Here is a 21641-nt window from a genome sequence, read left to right as displayed (position 1 = left end):
CAGATATGGCTGGTGTCAGCTAGTTTTGTGATTACTGGGGCATCCAACTGTGCCAAAGGTGAAAAGTACACCGTGAGGAAGACTGATTACTTCATCTTGGAGAACCCTGCCCACAATCACCGAAGAGCAGTGCTCAGACGCCAAGAGGAGGAGACTTATAAGTTCCTGGAGCTAGTTATAATATTCCCTGCCTATATGCGGGAATTATGAATATGCATATGACTAATGCAATAGTGGAAGTATATAAACCTGTAACAAATGCTAATCAGTGCGCCTCTGGCTGTGGTCACACACCCAGCGCTGTTACTTTTGCTTTATTGACTTTGTCCCTCAATAAAACTCTGTTATCTTGATAAGAGGAGTGAGCTCTTATTTCACATGCCCCATCCCTGGAAGTGTCAAGGTCAAGTTGGATGGGGCTTTGAGCAGCCTGGTCTAGTGTAAGGTGTCCCTGCCTATGGCAGTGCTGTTGGAACTAGATAATCTTTAAGGTCCCTTCCAACTCAAACCAGTTTATGATTCTATGAAAGAGTGTTCCCAGACCAATGTGTCAGCTAGCTGAGGCATTTTCAGCCATGTGCCCAGGACTTCCCCTTGCAAAGTTTCAGCTATTTCTTGCTGTGTATTTTACTAATGTGCCCAAATCTGAGACACTAAAATAGCAGATAAATGAAAATTGGTTTTGTTAGACATGCTGAGTGGGCCTATGGGGATGCCTTTGTTTCTCAGTGGGCCATTAATCTTTTGTTTCTTAATTTACCGTTCTCTCAACAGTTTGCCCAGGTACATGCTCTCCTCCCTTGCTGTAACCCAGGCAAAGTAGAATCACAGAATCACAGAATAGTTAGGGTTGGAAAGAACCTTAAGATCATCTAGTTCTAACCCCCCTGCCATGGGCAGGGACACCTCACACTAAACCATACCACCCAAGGCTTTGTCCAACCTGGCCTTGAACACTGCCAGGGATGGAGCATTCACAACCTCCCTGGCCAACCCATTCCAGTGCCTCACCACCCTTACAGTAAAGAACTTCTTCCTTATATCCAATATCTGACTTTGAAAGCAGATCGGTTAAGTTTCTTCATAAACAGTACAGCTGGTTATAGGATAAAGGTCTGGGAGCTTTCAGAGGCAGTCACCAGGACTCCACTGCAAAACTCAGCCTGCAAACTTTGCCACAGATAAAACGGGAGCCAGTGAGTTATCAGACAGGGGCCTAACACTGAGGAAGTGTCTAACAGGGACAGAAAGCAACATGAACAACTGAAAGAAACTGGGGAGATTTGACATTCACAGCTTGTTTCACTGTGCAGAAAAGCACAGCCATTTAGAAACAACTGGAATGCTAGTATCTTACTGCACAGAAAAGGAGGAAACGTGAAATAGTGTAAAATGTGAAAACAAATGTGGTAAAACAAAACCACAGTAGAAGAGATACTGTAACCCACATGGAAACCAAACAGTGCTGATACTATGACACATGAAAGTCAGGGAGGTAAAGTAATACTGCCTGTTTACAATGTGGGAACCTAAAATAAAGAGAAATAAAAAGGAGGTAGCATGGGGTCCAAATCACCTCAAGTCGTGGTGCTGGTGGTAAATTCCTAAATAAAACAAACAAACAAACAAACAAACAAAACAACTATACTTACTTAAAACAGGAGGGAAAAGCTGTACAGAAGAATGCAGAACTGGGCAGATGGTATGTTTATATTTTGTTTATTGGTTATATTCAATAGCCTAAAAAAAATGGTTTAACTCACTAAAAATTATGGCTGCACCAATGGGAAGAACATAGTTTTATAGTTGTAAAGCTGACATAAAAGTTGTATTTAAGTTCAAACACGATGGAAGGCACAGAACCAGGACCCCCTGATCAGAGATGGCCACAGGTACCATTTATTCAAATGTGCCTCAGCATTTAGCACTCCTACAGGTTAAAAGCACCACAGCAGCATCCACATATCCCTTCATAAATTATCCATGCTAATTTAACATGTAAACCCCAAACCACTACTGCCATTTTTATCCTGGAAAGGCAAATAAGTGAAAGACCACAGCCTGATCACAGCTGATGAACAGCTGCATAGAAATTTTCTAGGCAGATGAGTTACCTGATGCTATCCATGATGATAGACGTAATAACACAAAGCTAAAGCATTTTATCAAATAAAAGCTAGTAGTGATCAGGCTGAGGACTTGTGGGGAAAAAAGTGCAGATCAGATTCACTGGTAAAATAAGATACACAATTTGAAATTTGACAAGTGCAATGAGTACTGATACTGCACTCACAAGACCCAAATTCTGTAAATGCTACACATTTAGAGAAGCATTATTTGAGGAAGTAAATGATATGTAAAAAGAGCATATATCACTTGATGAAAAAGATTACTTTTCTTAGCTGACTGTGAAATACAAGTGGTTTAAGTGCAGCAGTTGAATAAAGTAATTTCTTTTTAGTGATTGAATAGTAAATTAACTCCTACATGTTCAGTTACTGCACTTAAGGGTTGACAGCTGATAAATTCCTTTATTCAATTCCTTTTGCTTTCAATTCCAATCGAACCCGGTGCAGATAATCAGGATCAGGATAACCGAAGCTAGGAGAAGAAAAAAAGAATACTTCTGCAATGAAGCACTTCACAGTTCTACAGAACCTCCTCATCCAAATCTCTTAGAACACTACAAATTTTATTAACTTCTTTCTTAATCTACAGAGAAAACAGATCCTATTTTGCAGATTAGAGAGGTAGTACATCTGTAAAGCTAAAAACTGAAGAAAAGGAACTGCTGAATTTGGTTGCCCAAACTGATACCAAGAACTTGATTTTCAAAGCTGCCAGCTGTCACACTTGAAAATGATAGGGCACTTGGGCATGCATCTTTGTAAAAATCAGAGGCAAAGCGTATCCAAGTGAGCATCCAAAACACAAATATAATAGCACCTCTGGATTTTAAGTAGTGCATCACCAAAAGTAAGTATGAAGCAACTGATAACAAGGGCGAGCAGCTGGGCAAAGGAAGCGATAAAGTAAAACTGGTACTTTCTGTCCTTTTATGATCCTAGCCTATTAAGGGGAATCTAGACATAAACCTTGAGAGCCTGCAAGAAGACACCTGCCCCTGAGAGGTTTAAACAAGCTTGAAAGAATTGTTCCAAGACTTCCTCTTGTCTCTGTAAGACTTTTCCCAGGAGCCAAATTTTACTGATATTAACTGCAGTTAATTGTATCTTTCAGAATGGCCAATGGTATGTGCATTAAGGGGTGGAATGTAGTGATGTGGACCAGAAGGCTGTTATACATTGAGGAATTAGTGATCCACAGTTCACTGGGGCAGGCCCAGGCCTGTGCCATGCTCTGCTGTGCTAGATGTGCAGCATGACCTTCAGGGCTGTGTTGTGCTGTGCACATGCCATGGCTGCGTGACAGACTTGGACAGCTCCCACTTGGTCCTGGTGATTACACCACCTGTGTATCCTTGCCTTTATCTAGAAGTGCAGCAAGTCCTCAAGAAATACTGAACAGAGTTTCTCTTCTACTAAGAAAATCCTACAATAGCTCAAACAACCAAAATGAGGTAACCCCTTGTATGGATGTGGTTGGCATGGCATCCTCTGCTCTGATCAGAAGCCCACTGAATGCTGTACAACTCAGGGTTCATAGCATCTAAAAGAACAGAACCATATCTATACTACAATCTCTTCTTGCTGTTAGCCTTCATATGTAGAATTTCAAATCACATTTTACAGAGTCTGAGTGCTGTCTTTACTGGGGTCATAACAGACCAGCACCTCCTGGTGCAAAACAGCAGGTAACAGAATTCCAACCTTCACTGCTATCAAGATCTTGCTGTTCTATACTATAAGTATTTTGTAACCAGAGCAGTTATTAACTGAGTAGGTGCTTTACACAGCTCACTGGTGAATGAGTGGCCTGTAGGGCAACAGAAGCCTGAGCTCATCCTGGTCAGCTGTTTGGACTGTTCAGTTGTCCAAACTGGTGAGGTCATTCAAGTCTGGATCCGTAGAGCATTCCACAGTCACTTTGTCAATGACAAAATCTGAATGCTCTAACATAGAAAATATTGAGGGTAACCTTCCTGACCCATTTAATAAATAAAATTACATGAAGAACAATAAAATTACATAAAGAGAAGACTACTTACTTGGTAGGTCCTCCCACCATGGAAGTTTTGTGGTGAATATCATTCCATGTGATAACATCTGTTGCACCAGTAGTACGTGATTCCCCCACTGTGAAAATCAATTTTTGGTTAAAGGCTTTTCTGAGGAGCTGCAGAATTTCTTGCCCTTCTTTATTGTCAGGTAAATAGGCTTTTCGAAAAGTTGAAGAATAATGTTTCCCTGGGTTTGGATGGTTGTTCTGTTTTGCAAAAAAAAAAAAGAAAAAAAAAACAAAAAACAAAAAAAAAACAACATTGTATATTATAAATGTTTTGAAAGCATGAAAATGACACATCCCAGCTTTTGCAATACTTTTTATCCTGTCTTTGACTGAGGAGGACTGATTTTGAGGAGTTTTCTCGTTAGATGATTTCTTTCATAGAAGTTTCATTCACATTTTCTTGTCAACACTCACGTATCCATTGTTATTTTAAAATTTGTTTTCCCATCTTTGCTCTCTGAAATGCATGTCACCCCACCCCTGACTTTTTCATTCATCCCATTTTTAGTCTTAGTCATGACTCTTAAGCACACACCATAAGCTGATATCTCACCTGAAAAGCTTACAAGCCAGCCCATTATTCATTTTGGCCCATTGGTGTCTGCAGCTAAGAGAATTCCCCCCAAAATACTCACTATACTCACAAAATGCTGTTTAAATGATATTACTCCATAGATTTCAGTTCAGTTATCCCCAGTGTGCAAACTACAGACAGGTAGCTCTGTCCTGCTGCAAATAAAATGGCTACTATTTAACTCCTACTGCATTACTTAATTGCACCCAAAAATACTGAATTAAATACTTGCAGATTTGTACAGAACAAAGAAATGTCTCTCCTTGAAGTGCATCAAAATGATAGGAAACCAGTTAATTTTATGTTCAATATTGTTTTGTTGTGGGAAAAATCTCTTTTATAAATCTTTATACTTACAGTTTGAATACCACCTCGCATATTATATGTAATCTCAATAGTACCACAACTGGGATAACCAGGGAGAGCGGAAGACAGAATTCTACTTGACATTCTCCCCTCTGGCTGGTCTCCTCTCATGACTCCATAGAAAGTATTGCAAATAGGACAAGCTTGCTTGTAAGTCATGGCCTGGTCGATGCAACTTCTGCAAAATGCATGTTTGCACTTTCTCAGTGTTTCTTTGTTATTAATTATCTCCATGCAAATTGGACACGTATCTTTGTCATTTTCTTCTGTCTTTGCCTTAGCCTGTCCTTCAGAAGTAAGATTATTCTTTTCCCTGCCATTGTATTTCTTCTCAGATGCTCCTGTATCTTCTTGATAGCTGAGATCAGAGGTCAGTGGTGTCCTATTTTTACTTTGTGTTGAGTCTTCGATGGGAAGAAAGTTCATAATGTACTTTTCAGCATCAGAAAGATGGTTTGGTAAGCCAATTAACATCAATTTGTCTTCTTCATTCTTAAGCTTTACATGCAGATTTTCCAATTGTTTCCCATTAAGTAACATATTTAATCTTTTCTTCTGACCTTCTGAAAGCTTCAAGCTGATGAGTTTTTCTCTTAACATTGCAAAGGCACTCTGAAATGCATTGATGAAGCATTCAGTAGCATGCGAAGACATATCAAAAGTTTTGATCCTGGGCCTAAATATTATCAGCATCTTCTGGTCATATGAAACATCTCTCTTTTCAATTGTGGTATCAAATTTGTCTTTAATGTCTTCAATTTCTTTGCTTAATATTGTCTCCAACAACTTAAACATAGAAGCATCAACTTCAATTCCATTCCTGTATTTGTACAGTTCAGATGATATTTTCAAATTCTTTTCACCTTGGCTGTTTTCACCTTCCTCTGCTAGAATTTTTTTGGCAGCTAAAATCTCACTTGCGGGACCACGAAGTAGCAACAGATTCCCTTCCTCTTTGGCAAGAATATTACTAAACTTAGCATTTAATTTCGCTATTATCTCACTTAATTTGTAACTGTTCGCAATAGGAAGTTCTTCCTGTCTCAGATTTTCCACGTTTTTCTGAAAAGTTCTGATGAAAAAATCGCTAGCTTGTTGTATCGATGCAGGACTTCTATCAGAAATGAAGCTTACTGATGTGTTTCCATTGTACTGATCTTTACTTATTATACACACCCCAAAACGTTCACATAGTTCTTTGATTTGCTCTTTACAGGTATGACTGAAATATTCATAGAGCGCTGATGGAACTGTAAACTCATTCACTTCTTCAGTATTCAGACCATTTTCATCTTTCAAACCATTCTTACTTTCAGAATGTGAAAAATCAAGGTTCGGCTCATTGCCTGAAAGGATATCCTTAAAGTAGCAATAAGCTTTTTCAATGTCTGCAAAATCTCCCGTCAGTTTCTCAGATCCATCAATATCAGGATTTCCTTCTCTCTTTAAATTTGGACATATAATGGTAATTCTCTTCCTTTGATGTTCAGTGAACATACTGGTATTCAGAGTCGCAGATACTGTAAGAAATATCTAAAAACATAAGAAGAAATCATTATTTATTTTTTATAAGGTTGTCTGCTTGCTGCTTCTATATTTTCAGTAAGGAAAAGCTCTGGTACATCTCAGTGGGGCCAGGTTACTATAGACAAATTTGCACATAGTATTTTCTCTTCTGTCATGTATACTGACATTACACATATGTAAGTAAAGCAATTTGCTTCCAAGTCAGCAGCAAAAATGGAACTTATTAATGTCATCAGCATCACAGGAACAAAGACAGTAACTTTGCTACTTTGAGAGTGTGACCAGTATCCTCTGCTCCTGACTTCCAGTTATGCAGTTAGCATAACTAACGCCATTTAATAAGACAAACAGCCATTCTCTGTAACTAAGCTGGTCACGTATTAGTTCCTTTCCCCTCTCATTATCATGCCCTGAAGGTCCTGTGCATCAAGTAGATGGAGCAAACAGACTTCTTCTTCTCCCTACAATCCTCAAGGTTCCTGAGCACCAGGCCAACTACTCCTCTCCTTACTGGCCTTGAAGCTAATCAGCATGCAGATCACTGTCTACAAAAGCAAGCAGTTACAAGTCCCAGGTGGGAACCTGGATCACAACTGTTCCTGAACAGTGAGACCCGTGATCCTCCAGTGGCCAGGGATACCTCCACCATTCTCTGCTTTGTCTGAGAACTGAGCAAATGACTCATACTTTCATGTGTTTTTTCAAGTCTAGATACATTACATCAATACAGCAAGCCAAGTACTAAGATTTGACATGATCTGCAGAAGTGATTAGAAACCACAAGCTAAGATTTGCTGTGAAATTCAGTGCTATGCTATTTATAAAATTGTCCTACACGGATTCTGCATGTAGAAATCCTGTGCTATTCTGATCATTAATTCTATGCTATGTTAATCATAGAATCCTGTTAAAAAAATAAATCTTTAATTGTAACTATAACTTGGGGCCATCACCATTCTGCCAAGGTTCCCCAACAGAAACTGCCTGTCCCCTTAGTGTTTAGCAACAGAGCTACAAGGTGTTTTAACAGAACATTTAATATTGCATTGTTCTTTAATTATCTTTTTAAAAAGTCATGCTGTGGTAACTCAGGGTTAAGGCAGAAAACCGGATTCTGAAAAATAAAAAGCATGTTCACATCTTTACTTTGCACAGACAGAAGGATAGAGAAATTTGCAGTACACTGCTACAGATGCAAGGTAACCACTATTTAGTGATGCGCGGATAGACTCCACAACTCGTTAGTTGTAAAGTAGGTATGACTTTTATTCAGCACTAAGGCCCACGGGGGGATAACTCCTCCAAAAGCATGCACACCTCAGCATTGTTTCCCCTTTACATTTGTCCTCTAAAGTTATATATATGCATGAGGTTGCACAACACGCCTATACATATTCATGCCCTATTCCTGCTTTGTATTATAATGAGCTAAGAAGTCCTTTGCGCCTGCGCAGTGCCTCATAGTGGTCGTGAGCGAGGGTCTCGAGATGAAGTAAGTGAGTCTTCCTCGAGCCTGAACTTTCCACCTCTGGTTGTTACGCATGCTCCCTGGAGGCTTGGTCTTTGTCCAATGCGCAGAGCTAATTTCAGCCGGCCTAGGCATCCAAAGGACTAGAATCAAGTCACGGTCCCTACTTCTTAACAATAGCTATGTCCTTATATCTAGTTCTAGCATACACGGAGGCGTCCAAAGGACAGGAATCAAGACACGGTCCCTACTTCTTGACAGTAACTATGTCCTTATATCTTGTCCTAGCATAATCATGAGTGAGCAATGATATTGTTAAGTAAGCGTCCTGATCTATCCCCTTGTACATTGCAAGTACGATAAGCACAAGCAAGCAGTAACATTGTTAAGTAAGTGGTTTGACTTATCCCCTCGTACATTGCAAATATCATGTACAATAAGCATGAGCAAGCAGTAACATTGTTAAGCAGGTGGCTCAACCCTAACCCCCCTGTACATTTGTTAACCCTTTGCATCATTAGCACATGCTATACCTGTTATACTACACAAAACAGGGTAAACCCTTTGGGGGCAGCTATCAGTGTCTCTGTAGAGTTATGTCCACATCATGTAACGCGTGGCCTGGCCCTACCCCATGTCCCTAACACACAGTTGGTCTTTTCTGCATAACTTCTAGTTCAAAGTGTCTGAAATGGTGCTGCACCAAATCAGAGCAGATATTTTTAACACTGAGGCAAAGGATGGAAGCAATTAGGGCTGTTGGAAGGTGCAAAATGTGCTGAAATAGTGTTAGAGGTCTATGTGGCAGGGAGGGATCCAAATCTTATACAATTCTTCCACCTTTTGGGAGCAATCCTCAGTGCATTCTATTTCCTGAAACCTACCAGGGTGCTGCTTTGAGGAACAGTGGTTGGCACATACCAAAGCCATGCTGGAGAACATGCTGCCTGTTAGCATGTATGGATGACCTGTGGTACACCATTCCAAAGTCATCCCCATTTTATTGACTAAGATGTAACTGACGTTGAACATTCTGTAACTTGAGTGAACATACTTGTCATGAACTATTGAAGCACAACATAAAGCAACACAAAGGACTTGTGAAACTACAAGCAGTCGTGGCATTGGTTGTTACTGCTCTTACTGGCATACCTTTTTAGTAATGACTTCTCTCGTGGTGTCTCCATGGCCTTTGGCTGCCTGCTGCTCCTGCTGAGGAGGTGGGGAAGAGCCGGAGGGGATGGGGCAGCTAGGGAATGCCTGCTTTGTAAACTGGCTTTTGCTCAGGTCTCCTTCTCCCCGCTGGATGACTACCTTCAGGTGCCTGGCACCGATTTCCACAACGTGATCCGTGCGAGATTCCACACTCTTCTTATCTGCAGTAATTTGGGGACAGACAGACAAGGCTGATAAAGTCACCTGACAGCTTGACTGCTACAAGTGGTTGTCACAGGGACCACCTGCCCCTTGCCCACCCAGTGGTGCCCATGGCAGCCATGGCCAGCCCCCTCACACGGTTACTCGGCGTCACGGCCTGCCTGCGAGCAGCTCTCCGGGGTGGCGGGGCTCAGCAGCCCCCTCACCCCTTCAGTGCAGGCGGCGGGACCATGCGGAGCAGCGGATCCTGCCGCCTTAGAGCCGCACCGCCCGACCTAGCCCCTCTCCCCAAGCCCGGACGCACCTTGCTCCTGCTGGAAGAGCACCCAATAGGTGTTGGGCACAGGGCCCGCTCGCACCTCGCACTCGCCGCCCCCCGACCTCTTCCCTGACTGGAAGTAGCTCTGGAGCTTGTGCAACACCTTGTCGCCGGCGTCGGGCGCGGGGCAGAGCCGCACCAGCAGCGGCGACGCCGCCATAATGCCACTGCCGCCACCACCGCCCGCTTTCGCTTTCGTTTCCCGCTCCGTCGCTCGGGACCGCAGTTCTCCGCCCCGCGCCCTTCCCGCGACCGAAGCTGAGGGGGGACGGCCACGACGCGCAGCTCCGGTTAATGGGGATCCTCCAGGTAACAGAGCGGGGCTGGAGGGGCGTGGAGAGCTCGGGGCTGGAGGCAGCCCCCTAAGGGGTCAGGGGAGCTGCGGCTGGAGCTGCCTCTGCCCCTGTGCGAGGCGCCAGGCCGGGGCCTCCCTCACAGCTTTGCCACCGGGCTTCAGGCCCTGGGGAATAAACCAAAGCCCAAACGGAAAACCCCAAAGAAAGCGTTCTTTTCTGGCCTGGCTCTCGGGAAGAAGTAAAATTTCCCGGCTGCTCACCACCCACAGGTGAGCCGGAGCTATCGTAAGGTGTGGATGACTTAACGCACAGTGCTCCGGTCACCCCAATTTCAGCCCTGAATAGCATTTTAAATATCGGAACACTTCGTAGTTAGTTTTGAAAAGGTGTGCTGCCGGGTTTGGTTGCAACAGAACGCCTCCTGCCGGAACGCAGCGGTCAGACTGTAACATTTACTTCTTGGCTTTGTTTAACAATAGAGTTACTGTCTAGAGATGTCTGAAGAAAAGAGCGGTTTAGGTAAGCCTCTCATTTAGCCATCTGCAAAGTGTGTTTCTGTATTTAAGTTGAAAACTGCCAGACACAGAGAGAAGACTAGAAAATATTGATGTGAAATAGCCAAAAGCAACCTGGAATGTGTGAATTAGACACAATTATGACTCAACGTTATTATTCATTGCTTCAAAAGGATTTGCTTGCATTTCTCTTTTAAAAAAAGTAAGAGCTCAGAAGTGTTTTGATGAATCAGTGTGTATATAAGTGCAAAATGTTAAACTCTTTACAAGCAGGCAGCATACCCCAGAGGAAAGTTTGATTAAGCTCATACAAATTCATTTACAGTAATTAACATAAGTACTGTATGTAGTGCTGCTGACATCTGCCAGGAGAGGGCTGTATAGCCATAGTGATAAGGTAAAAACCACCCCACTCTTTTACCATTACTTTTTTTTTCCCCTAAAATAAGTGGTTTCAAAAACCCTTCTGAATGCACGAATTCCATACTAAGAAAGAACTTGCTTGTGAGATTTAAGTGCAAGTCAAAGAGCCACAGAATTAGACAAAGATCAGCATAAGGTCTCCGTGGCATCATGAAATGAACGTATTGGCAAGTGTTCCTCAGCCAGTGTAGCTGTGAGTTACTGACTCTGCAGAGGCCTGGGGAACTCACCCTTGGACCTTGCTGGAAATCAGTAACAAAATGCTAAAATAAAATGCCCTGGAGAGGCCAGAAGGAGGCTTCTGTTGGGAGAGAATAAACAGTAAGCAAGTGAGAGAGGGAGAACAAGCAGCAGGAGGAGATGCATCTTAACCAGGCTTCCTCTTCAGGTAAACAGTAAGGCAAACTCAAATCCTCAAGTCACGGCAGGCTCAATGATATTATTGTAATCTTTTAGTGCTTAGTTGGGCTTTCTAAGCCTGTGAAAAAGGCAGAGAGATCAGACTCTGCCAAAAATTTGGTAGGTAATGAGAGTAGGATACAACTGAGAGCTATAAACAACACTTCTATATAAAAAACAATGTTTTGACAGTAGCATCTTGGATTTCACTTCATATTATTCTGTATCCTAGGGCCAAGCATGGTAATGGACGAAGACAGCTTGATGATTCCCATCAATGAAGACGCCTGTGAAGCTCTTAAGAAAAGAGAGGACTGTCTAAGTAAACTTTTTTACAAAAAGTTTGCTTGTACATTGACCTTCAAAGATACCAAATGCACTGTTGAAGTATACAGGAAAAAAACAAAGCAGGGAATTGAGATTTCTGTTTGTAAGGATGATCTCACAAGACACAAGGCTGATGCTTTGGTGAATTCAGCCAATAAATTTCTTAATCATTCAGGAGGCCTTGCTTTAGCCCTTGTGAATGCTGGAGGGCTAGAAATACAAGCAGAAAGCAATCATTATATTCAAAAGCATGGAAAACTCGCAGCTGGCAAAATAGCAGTGACAGGTGGAGGGAAGCTCCCTTGTAAAAAAATCATTCATGCAGTTGGCCCATTGTGGGTTGTTTCTGAAAAGGAAAGATGTTGTGACCTACTTCAGGAAGCTATTTGGAATGTTCTGAGGTATGTTACTGTTCCAAAAAATGGTATAAAATCTGTGGCTATCCCAGCAGTGAGTTCAGGTATTTTTTGCTTCCCAGTCAATTTGTGTGCTCAAGTGATTGTAATGGCTATTAAGGAATTTATCGAGTCCAGTCCACCAAGCTGTCTCAGGGAAATCCGCCTGGTGAACCCTTACGAGCCTATAGTTGAAGAAATTAAGAAGGCCTGTGAAAAGTTTTTGGGTGATACCAGTTCACTTGAGGAAACGCTTTCAACTTCATCAAGCCAGCTTTCAACTTACATCAGGCATGGAGGTGTTCACTTGAGCGTCGTAAGAGGTGTCCTTGAAGAGCAGAAGGTAAGTCTGTCCCATGATAAGCTGAACAAGAAGTTGCCTCACAATCCTTGCAGCATTTGGAGCCCAAGAGTTCAGAACACATATTGATCCACTAAGCAGTTATCTTCTCAGCCTGATGAGAAATTACAAATGGCGAATAAGTTATAGTGGCAAGGAGTTGTTGGTTTTGTTTGCTGGTTTTTGGTGGGTTTTTTTGTTATGTTTGTTTGCTTGCTTGCTTGTTTATCTAAATGGGTATTAAAAATCAGAAAGTTTTTATTTCTTTTTTGTATACATTCTGTTATGGTGTTATAGGAAGCAGCTAAAGATTGGATGATTAATAACAACTTATCCCTATGCTAATGTTTATCTTATTATAACATCATGGGAGTTCACATTTTATCATGCATTCCCTAGAAGTCTACTCTTATCTTTTGTCTTGCTTTTTTTTTTCTGTAATTTATGTTCTCGTAGATGCCACTGCTGGAGTTAGCAAACACTGCAACGGCTGAAAATAACTTACACAGATGATGTGCATCTTACCTTTAAACCGTGCATCATTGAAATTGATTCATTTAACTTCTTAGCTACAAAATATGAGGCAAAATATATGATCTTAGTCATAGTAATCCCACAGAGCTCTTAGACCAGAAGCTATGTCACAGGGATGGCATTTAGCCATTCCTTTAAAAATACAGTATTTGCTAAATGCAAATCGTAGCTTTTATTTTAAAGAAGTATCTTAATTGAACAGAAAGTTAATTTTCTTGATGTGACAGTGAAAGATCACAAAGTTGCCACTGTGGGTAATTTTATTAAGCAATTATACAGCATTGGAAAATACCACATACCTTCAAGACTATGAGGAAAATCTGCTCCAAAGTCTTATAACTCTACAAAATCTTCAACAATTAAAAGCCAGAACAACTGCTGCTGTTATCAGCATTCTGAAAACAAGGTTTTTGCATTTTGCACATTTAATTTGAAATACAAGAGACCTGTGGGAATCTGGTCTTTCCACTGGAATTTGAAGCAACCATAGCTTTGGAGTTCTTAGTAATAAGCAGCGCTTATTAGCAGTGTTTGAACCTTTCAAACAGCTGATGTGCTGATGTGCTGCAGCCACACTTTTTTTAAATGAATTGTTCCTAGAAAGAGTGCTCTCTATAGTAGCAAAGCTTGTGTATTGTAAACTTGAATTATACTGAAACTTTGCTCTTTTTTGCCAGACTACAGATGTTGTTAATTTTGTGTCTGTGAATGGTGAGCCTTCCTCTCCAGTTGCAAGAACACTGCTTCAAAAAGCAGGTTCAGCTCTTCAGGATGAACTTAAGTCTCATCTTAAAGATCTTTCGTCTTATAAAATTTTACGAACAAGAGGCTATAATCTGCCCTGTGAGTTTGTGCTGCACACTGTATGGCCACAATACCACCACCCGGTGTTACTGTGTGAGGTAATAATCAGTTCGATTGGTTTTTAATTAATTTTCATCTTGAGTGATGTGGGGACTAAAGCAGTTGCTTTCCATGTAGGAGTTAAAAGCTGCAGTGACCAGATGCCTGCATTATGTTCGGGACTGCCAGTCTCCCTCAGTTTCTTTCCCAGCAAATGGCATTTGCTCATCGATGCTGCCTATTGGTGTAGTGGCACAGAGCATGATTGAAGAGGTTTTAAATTTTGCCAGGGCACAGCCTGAGAAGAAGGTAGATGTGCAGTTTGTCCTTTGCCCAGATGACAATGATGGTTATCAGGTAACAAATATGTTATTAACTACTAATAATGAAAACCCCAAACTGTAAAAATATTCTCATAGATGACTACAAATTAAGAAAATCTGAATTCTGTGCTACTTAAAATGTTTGTGAGCAGCAAGTCCGTTAATGAAACTATTTCTGTCGTTAACAGGTATTACTGATCTTTACAGATCTTTATCTTCACTAAACCCAAAGTTATCACTCTGTGGTTTGATAAACAAGGGGAAGGAGCTCTGAAATTCTCATGACTGTCAGCAAATTTATAAGAAAGTGTCTACTCTTAACTCATTAAAGAATGAACTTATTCCTCCTTGGGAAATTTCTTTAACCATTTTATTATTTTCTTTTGCATGACACTCCTAGGGCAAAACACTATTAACACGTTTTATGATCTAGTGTGATAGAAAGGTTGCTAACAGACAGTGGGTAATTTTAACTGCAGTGGGCCATTTTCCACCTTGAATGTTTAGCTGATGTGATTAATACATACATGTTTTAGATAGCTGTAAAAGTAGAGTTTGCTTTTGTCCCCATTTAACTTCAACCATTCATTGTTTCAGCTTGGTGCAAGAACTAGGTGGAGGGCAGTTGGAACTACATGATCTTTAAGGTTCCTTCCAATGCAAACCATTCTATGATTTCATGATTCCAAGATCAGATCTGTCTTCTGTAACTGTCTCATAAACTCTAAAGAAAGCTGTATGTGCTTCTCGCTTAATCCCTTGATAATCAGGGCAAATCAAACTTTTTGCTGAAAAAAAGGAGAGGCAATTTGCCAGATGCCAAATCCACTGCCTAGCAGAGTAGCACTTCTCAGAGGCTTTCTGTGTGTGATCATGAAGAGGAGTTTTGAGGTAAAGGTAGGGGAATAGTTTGGATTTTAAAACTGAGTAAGGATTCCTCAGCATTAAACTGCAACTAATGAACATCTTTGTCTAGTGTGGTTCCATGAGTTCCACATATCCCACATAACAAGCAGTTAAAGGTGTCATTCAGTGTATAAGGGGTGTCTTACCTTAGGAGATGTAGAAGAACAGGAATGCTTTTGGTACTGTCAGCAATAAAATTTGGGGGAAATGCTGACAAATGCCCACTGTCAATAATTTCAGAACTGGGGGGAAGCAGCTGTAAACTGCTTATCTATTGGAGTTTTGAGAAGAGAAATTGTGTATTTGACAACAGAGATTTCAAACTGCTCCTAAATGTTTTTCTTCCAAGGTTTTCCAGAGAAAATTTTATTCAGAGACACAGAAACTGGGAAAAAATCAGTATTACAACAGAAGTGATCATTTGAGTAAGTAATGGGCAGAAAGGGCATTTCAAGTAAATGAGCATTCCAGATTTAAGAATCCGAAATCACCTTCCTTTAGAAAGAACTCAGTGTTTGCATATATGTCTTGGGGGAAGGAGGAGGCAAAAATGTGAGCGCTTTGCATTTTTACATTGATGGCAACAGAACTGGCCACTCCCTTATAAGATTTTAAACATAAAAATCATTGTCTCTGCTTAACCTGTTAGAAGTCGTTTAGTGGAAGGCAAACGAATTCTGCATGTGTGTTTTGGTCTGGTTTTGTTGTTTAGTTGGTTTGTTGTGTTTTTTTTTCCTGGAAACCTTATCTCCTGGTATCCAAACTCTCTTCTGTTTTGGGCATACCAGACGAGCAGTGTGTTTCCTGCACACTGCATCTTGGATTACACATAGGAAATTGTGACAGCGCTTGAAAGCTCTTCACTCTTCCAGTGCACTTCTAAAAAGAAAATTTCTTTCAGGTACAGAGTCAGGCAGTCAAAGTGTAAAAGAGGCTGCAAATAATGAGCCTGCTATTGAACTTAAAGGGAACATACACATAGCATTGAAAGCGGCAGAATCATGGATCCGAAGCATGATACAAATTGAGGGAAGTCACCATGCTGTTATTGAAAACAACTACATTTTTAGCCTTGGTAGAAAGGAGTTTGCAGATTTGTCTCGAAAGCATCATCCTAGTGTATGTGTATCAGAAGTGGTGAAATGTGGCAAAGCAAGACTGGAATTTTGTGGCCCTCCCGACGCTGTGATTGATGCAGTGCTCGCAACTGAAGAATTACTGCTTCATATACAAGAGGAGACTACAGCCAAACAAAAGGAACTGCTGTACTTAATGGGTATGTAAACAAGTGTCTAAGGAAGTAACTAAAGTAAGTGCTTAAATAAGGTCAAGTATGAAGCAGTATCTGTGTATTGCTGAGAGTGGACAGACATGCATTCAGTTCACACACATACTGAGCATAGCTTTAATTACTAATATTACTGTACTTCTATCTGTGAGCCCCTGAAAGACCATTTGTTAACTTTGATTACCTTCTTGGCAGTATTTCCAGTTGGGCACAGCTTATAGAAGGGCTGGCCATCATTGTGTAGCCAACTCTAACTGGCTTCCTCCAGGACAGCATCACTTCACAGCCTGGCCACTGGTGACTGACAAGATTTGCACTTGATAAACACGTACCTTTGCTGAGCAATTTTGCTAGCTGCAGCTGAACCCTTGTTGCAGGACCAACCTTGGCCATGTTCTGCAGAGTCCTTGACTTTCCTTGAGGATGATAAGGGGGCTGCAGCACCTCCCATACAAAGACAGGCTGAGAAATTTGCGGCTGGTCAGCCTGGAGAAAAGGCTGCTTGGAGACCTCACAGCAGCCTTCAAGTATCTGAAGGGGGCCTACAGGGATGCTGGAGATGACTCTTCATTAGGGACTGTAGTGATAAGACAAGGGGCAATGGGTTTAAACTGAAACAGGGGAAGCTCACTTTAGATACAAGGAAGAAGTTCTTTACTGTTAGGGTGGTGAGGCACTGGAATGGGTTGCCCAAGAAGTTGCAAATGCTCCATCCCTGGCAGTGTTCAAGGCCAGGTTGGACAGAGCCTTGGGTAACATGGTTTAGTAGGAGGTGTCCCTGCCCATGGCAGGGGTGCTGGAACTAGATGATCTTAAGGCCCTTTCCAACCCTAACCATTCTATCATTCTATGATTAAGTTGATAGAAGTAGTGCATTACAGAAAGCTGTTGAGTGATCAATTTTTGTCTCATGTTTGTATAGTCATTCAATACAGATACCATTATATAAAAGTTGGGCTGTGGAGAGATGTAATGGAGAAGATAAATTGTTTTCAGGTTTGTTGTTTTTTTTATTCCCTCTCTGGTTTCTTTAATAAACATAGAAAAAATATATCAGTCCCTTTCGGTATTAGCCTCTTCAGAGAATATTTCACATTATTTCTTTTTAACCAAACTACAAAACTAAAGTATTGGATCTCTGGATCCCTCCTCATTGCCTGTACCTCAGATATTATGACCTGTGAAAATTTTACTCCCTTTTTTGTATCTAGGCCAAGCAGGACACCTTCACAAGACAGATACTACTAATACTACAAATACTACTAAATGCATCCAGATTTCACTGGTAGAATCACACCTTCAGGAGTTTAAAGACAGAGAGAAAGAGTTTGCAAAAGCTGGGCTTTGTGTTCTCAAGGTAAAGAGGGTATTCATGGTAAAAAATAAATCTCAGCTGATATATTTGAACCAAACATGCTTAAAAAACTCAGGTGAACTATTTCAATATATTGCTTTTAAAAGCTGAGATCAGCCTAATCCCTGAAACAGATGTAGTCTTTACTGCTAATTAAAAAGTATTTTAAAACATAAAGCAAATCCAAAAGTGTGGTTAAATTCTGAGAAGTCCTTTTAACTGTATTGTATATTCTGTTTCTTATTTCATGCTTCAAATGTTCCTTTGTAGGACTCTAGAGAGAGATTGGTATGTTAGAATGAGCAGACTCTAGAGAAAGATGAGATTGGTATGTTAGAATGAGCACAATATTCCAGGACACTAATGCAGCATGTCTGTTTTCTTCTTGGACATGGAATAGTGGTGTGATCCTTTTTCTGTGGATCAGTTGCACACTTCGAATACCTGATCTGCTCTGTGGTCAGTGCCTTTAAGCTAAAACAAAAGTTCTGCCACTATGGAACATAGCCTGACCAAGAGCACTTACGAATTTCATGGATATTGGTCTTTGCTAATATGACACTATTATTTATGTTACAAATTGAAAAGATACATAATCCTCTTTTATCTGCTGCATTCCAACAAATGAAAAAAAAAGTAGAAGAAAACCAGTATACCTATCAAATAACACACAAGTTGTACCAGTATGTTCCAGTGCAGTTCTGTAGCTTGGTGTGCCAGACTGGGTTTCACAGGATGTATTCTCCACCAACAGGTAATAATTTGCTTTGGCATCTTTAATCAAAATGAACATAGTGACTGACTACTGAAGTTGGATTAAAACCAGAAAAAATGGCATTCCTAAACAAGAACTGTTTCTTATATGCATTTAGTCATATGAGCTTACTTTTTTATCTGTGGTAAGATTTTCCTTTCTGATATTGTAGTCAGTAAGGCTCTGGGAGGACAAGCAGGATTCTAGCCTAGCAGACACTGCTGACAGAATTTACATAGACATAATGCCATGTCCATGTTTTCTTTTATTGTGTCACTTTTTTAAAGTCAGAAGTCAGCATCTCTGCTTGCTGCACCTTGATGTTTTAAAACATGTTCAAAGGAATCACAGACTAATTGAGGCTGGAAGGTACTTTTGAGGATCATGTAGGCTAACCCCCTGCTCAGATCAGATGCAGTCAGAATTTGACTGAACAGACTGCCATTCAAACTAGAGTATGCTTAGGAAGAAAGTTGTGGTGTCTGTGAAGTACTGTAGTAGACAGACATTTCCAGAAATGGAAAGGATAAGCATTTAGTGCTTCATTCTGCAGTAGGTGAAGGGTCTGGTATTTTGCTGGTCAAATGCAGAACTGGGATCTCAGACAATGAACTGTTCAAAAAGGGAGGTTTGCCTTTCCTTGTCTATGCATATATGTGGCACATTTTCACCCTTTCAAAGTAATAAATAGGATGATGGTCTCATTTAATTTCTTTGCACTTTTCCAGGCCATACAGTGATAGCATTTTTATACAGCATTCTTCTTAAAAATCTCAAAGCTTTTATTTTGTAGCTTACATTATTAAAATCTTGCCGCCTTATCAGAGTCCTTAGTACATGCTGACTGAAGTGTTTATATAAATACATTATATCTTGATGTTTCTATCACTGCATTAACAGTTAAATCTGAATGGTCATTGCTGGAGCAGAAGTTAAATCAGAATGGCCATCAGCTGTCACTGCTCATGATTCTAGTGGGAGGCCAGTGCTAGCATTAGAGCCACTTAATGCATATTTACTTGTGAGAGGGTGGCACACATTCAGCTATAATGTAAATGCAATAACATGTAATACTGAATCAAGAAGCAGACTTTTAGTACCAACACCCCACAACAATCAATTGTTAAAGGCTTTTATTCTTCTAAAAATTTTTCTTTCTTTTTCCAGAACAAAAATACGGAGCTGGCATCTACTTTAAAAGGAACCCGAAAAGTCTAACTGAGGGTAAAACCACACAGGAAACAGACTCTAAAATGTATGTGTTTGAGGCTGAGGTACTAACAGGCTTATACACTAAAGGCAACTCATCTTATATTATGCCACCAGCAGTGGAGGGGGATGCCATTAAGGTATACGACAGCTTGGTAGATGATGTAAATAATCCTGACACCTTTGTCATCTGCAACAGTGCTCAGGCCCTTCCAAGATATTTGTTGACTTGTAAGGAAACCAGCAGTATCCTGAATTAGACCTGTAGCTATTGTGAAGCCCCCTCAGAACTGGGTCTGGTACTTTTGGTACTCTGGTAGAGGATGTTCTTCGTGTGATCAAAGTGCCTTGTGCAAAGTGCTCTGAAATATCCATAAACAAATGAAGTAAGTCAATATGTTAAGAAGGTCAGAACAAAACTATCTGTGAATGGAAGCAGAAGGAAAAGCATCACAAAATACAGTCTAACATTTATCTGGTCATTTACTTTATGCCTTAGAATGTTCTTAGCATGTGACTATACACCTGATGTTTCCATAGGTTGTTATTCTTTCATTACATTTTCTTAATCTGCGATATTCTGTATGTTTGTGAAACCCAAGAAATCTTGGTTGTGCCTTTAATTCCTACTTTTTCTTCTGACTTAAACATGTAAATGTATGAGGTCAAAGCTATTTCTGACTCTGGGACATGCTATTAAATGCACATAGTTATGGTGAGTGTGAGGCAATACTTCATGCTTTCTAACAGTAGTTGCTATTACAGTTTTTATTAGTTAAGATATTTCAAGTATTGTAGACACATGTATTCAAAATAAAAAGTATGACTGATACTATCGGCTAACCTGTTATTTTTCCATATAATCTTAAGAACATGACTTGACTGAGCTTCAAATTTCTCAGTGGCACTGAATCTCACAAAGGCTACAGAACAGTAGAGAACTCATTCAAGCTACAGCATGAAATTCCTTTTTAATCTCCTTTACTGGTATCTTTTAAAGATTACAGTGTCATCCTTGTAGCCAGGTATCTCCCCGCTGGGTCTGGAGTGACCCGAAGCCAGTGACTGGAAAATTCTAAGAGCTACTGTAACTTATGCTAATGTAAAGGGGGATTCAGTCCAGCTCTTGGGTACTTTGAAACTTTCTGTACTAACACCTGAGCTATGCCTGGTGTTAGCGGGGTTCAAAACAAATCTATTGCCCCCAACTAAAAGCTACTACCAGATTTGTCAATTCTGAAGCATTTAAAACCATCAGTTACAGCCCTAACACCTACAGGGCTGTAACAGTGCTGCAATACAGAAGCAAAGGGTTGTCTGTAAATATCAGGCCTGCTTCTAGACTGAAAAGCCACCTGTGGTTAAAATGGTGATTATGTGGGGAAAAGTGCTCATGTAAAACTACTAGAAACTAACAACGTCATATGGAAAGCATTTCAGCCACATGTAAAGCACTATGCTAACGGAGAGCAGTTTGAACCTGAAAACACAGATGAAATAAGCATTTAATAAAACTTTTCAAAATAATCTATTAATTAATTTGTTTGCTATAAGGGTGCTGAGGCCCTGGCAGAGGTTGCCCAGATAAGATGTGGGTGCCCCATCCCTGGCAGTGCTCAAGGCTAGGTTGGATGGGGCACAGTGGTCTAGTGGAAGGTGGCCCTGCCCATGGCAAGGGGTTGGAACTGGATGAGCTTTAAGGTCCCTTCCAACCCAAACCATTCTATGGTTTTGTGAATTCCGGCACATTTGTACTGCACCCACAACTCCCAAGATTAACAGTCACAGTGCTAGGGACCATACAAAATAAATTAAGTTATACAAGTCTAACTCTGAACTCTTCAGTAAGGTTGCAAGTGGATTTTCTTTTTTTAACTGATTACCAATGGTTTTTTAATAGAAAAAATTATTACTGA

General features: G+C 40.6%; 2 protein-coding genes across 5 annotated transcripts in view; one reads left to right on the top strand and one right to left on the bottom strand.

Annotated features, from left to right (window-relative positions):
- The window catches only part of PARP14 (poly(ADP-ribose) polymerase family member 14), a 29838-nt gene extending 19859 nt beyond the window's left edge, over window positions 1-9979 (bottom strand). For all 4 annotated transcript variants that reach the window (XM_062606525.1, XM_062606533.1, XM_062606543.1 and 1 more), the window contains exons 1-4: window positions 9805-9979; window positions 9276-9499; window positions 5120-6661; window positions 4169-4256 (exon numbers count right to left, since the gene is read on the bottom strand). In XM_062606525.1, coding sequence (XP_062462509.1) covers window positions 4169-4256; window positions 5120-6661; window positions 9276-9499; window positions 9805-9979 — 2029 coding nt within the window. The remainder of the gene's footprint in view (window positions 1-4168; window positions 4257-5119; window positions 6662-9275; window positions 9500-9804) is intronic.
- A 108-nt stretch (window positions 9980-10087) lies between these two features.
- On the top strand, window positions 10088-20557 carry PARP9 (poly(ADP-ribose) polymerase family member 9). Its single transcript, XM_062606787.1, has 10 exons — window positions 10088-10128; window positions 10595-10634; window positions 11685-12517; window positions 13726-13950; window positions 14030-14248; window positions 15470-15545; window positions 16022-16396; window positions 17620-17774; window positions 18351-18516; window positions 19684-20557. Exons 1-10 carry the CDS (start codon window positions 10114-10116, stop codon window positions 19983-19985), a joined length of 2406 nt encoding a protein of 801 aa, XP_062462771.1. The 5' UTR covers window positions 10088-10113; the 3' UTR covers window positions 19986-20557.
- The last annotated feature ends 1084 nt before the right edge of the window (window positions 20558-21641 follow it).

This window comes from Pezoporus occidentalis, unplaced genomic scaffold (genome assembly GCF_034315485.1).
Source record: "Pezoporus occidentalis ecotype Australia unplaced genomic scaffold, CSIRO_AGI_Poc_V1 ctg12, whole genome shotgun sequence".
Classification (NCBI taxonomy): Eukaryota; Metazoa; Chordata; class Aves; order Psittaciformes; family Psittacidae; genus Pezoporus; species Pezoporus occidentalis.
This window is presented reverse-complemented; position numbering and strand designations above follow the sequence as displayed.

What these genes read in the sequence shown, in the direction of transcription:
- PARP9 (XM_062606787.1), top strand. An exon ending in CAACAGAAGTGATCATTTGA is followed by an intron (nt 15,546 to 16,021) that starts GTAAGTAATGGG and finishes AATTTCTTTCAG; the next exon opens with GTACAGAGTCAGGCAGTCAA. An exon ending in GGAACTGCTGTACTTAATGG is followed by an intron (nt 16,397 to 17,619) that starts GTATGTAAACAA and finishes TTTTGTATCTAG; the next exon opens with GCCAAGCAGGACACCTTCAC.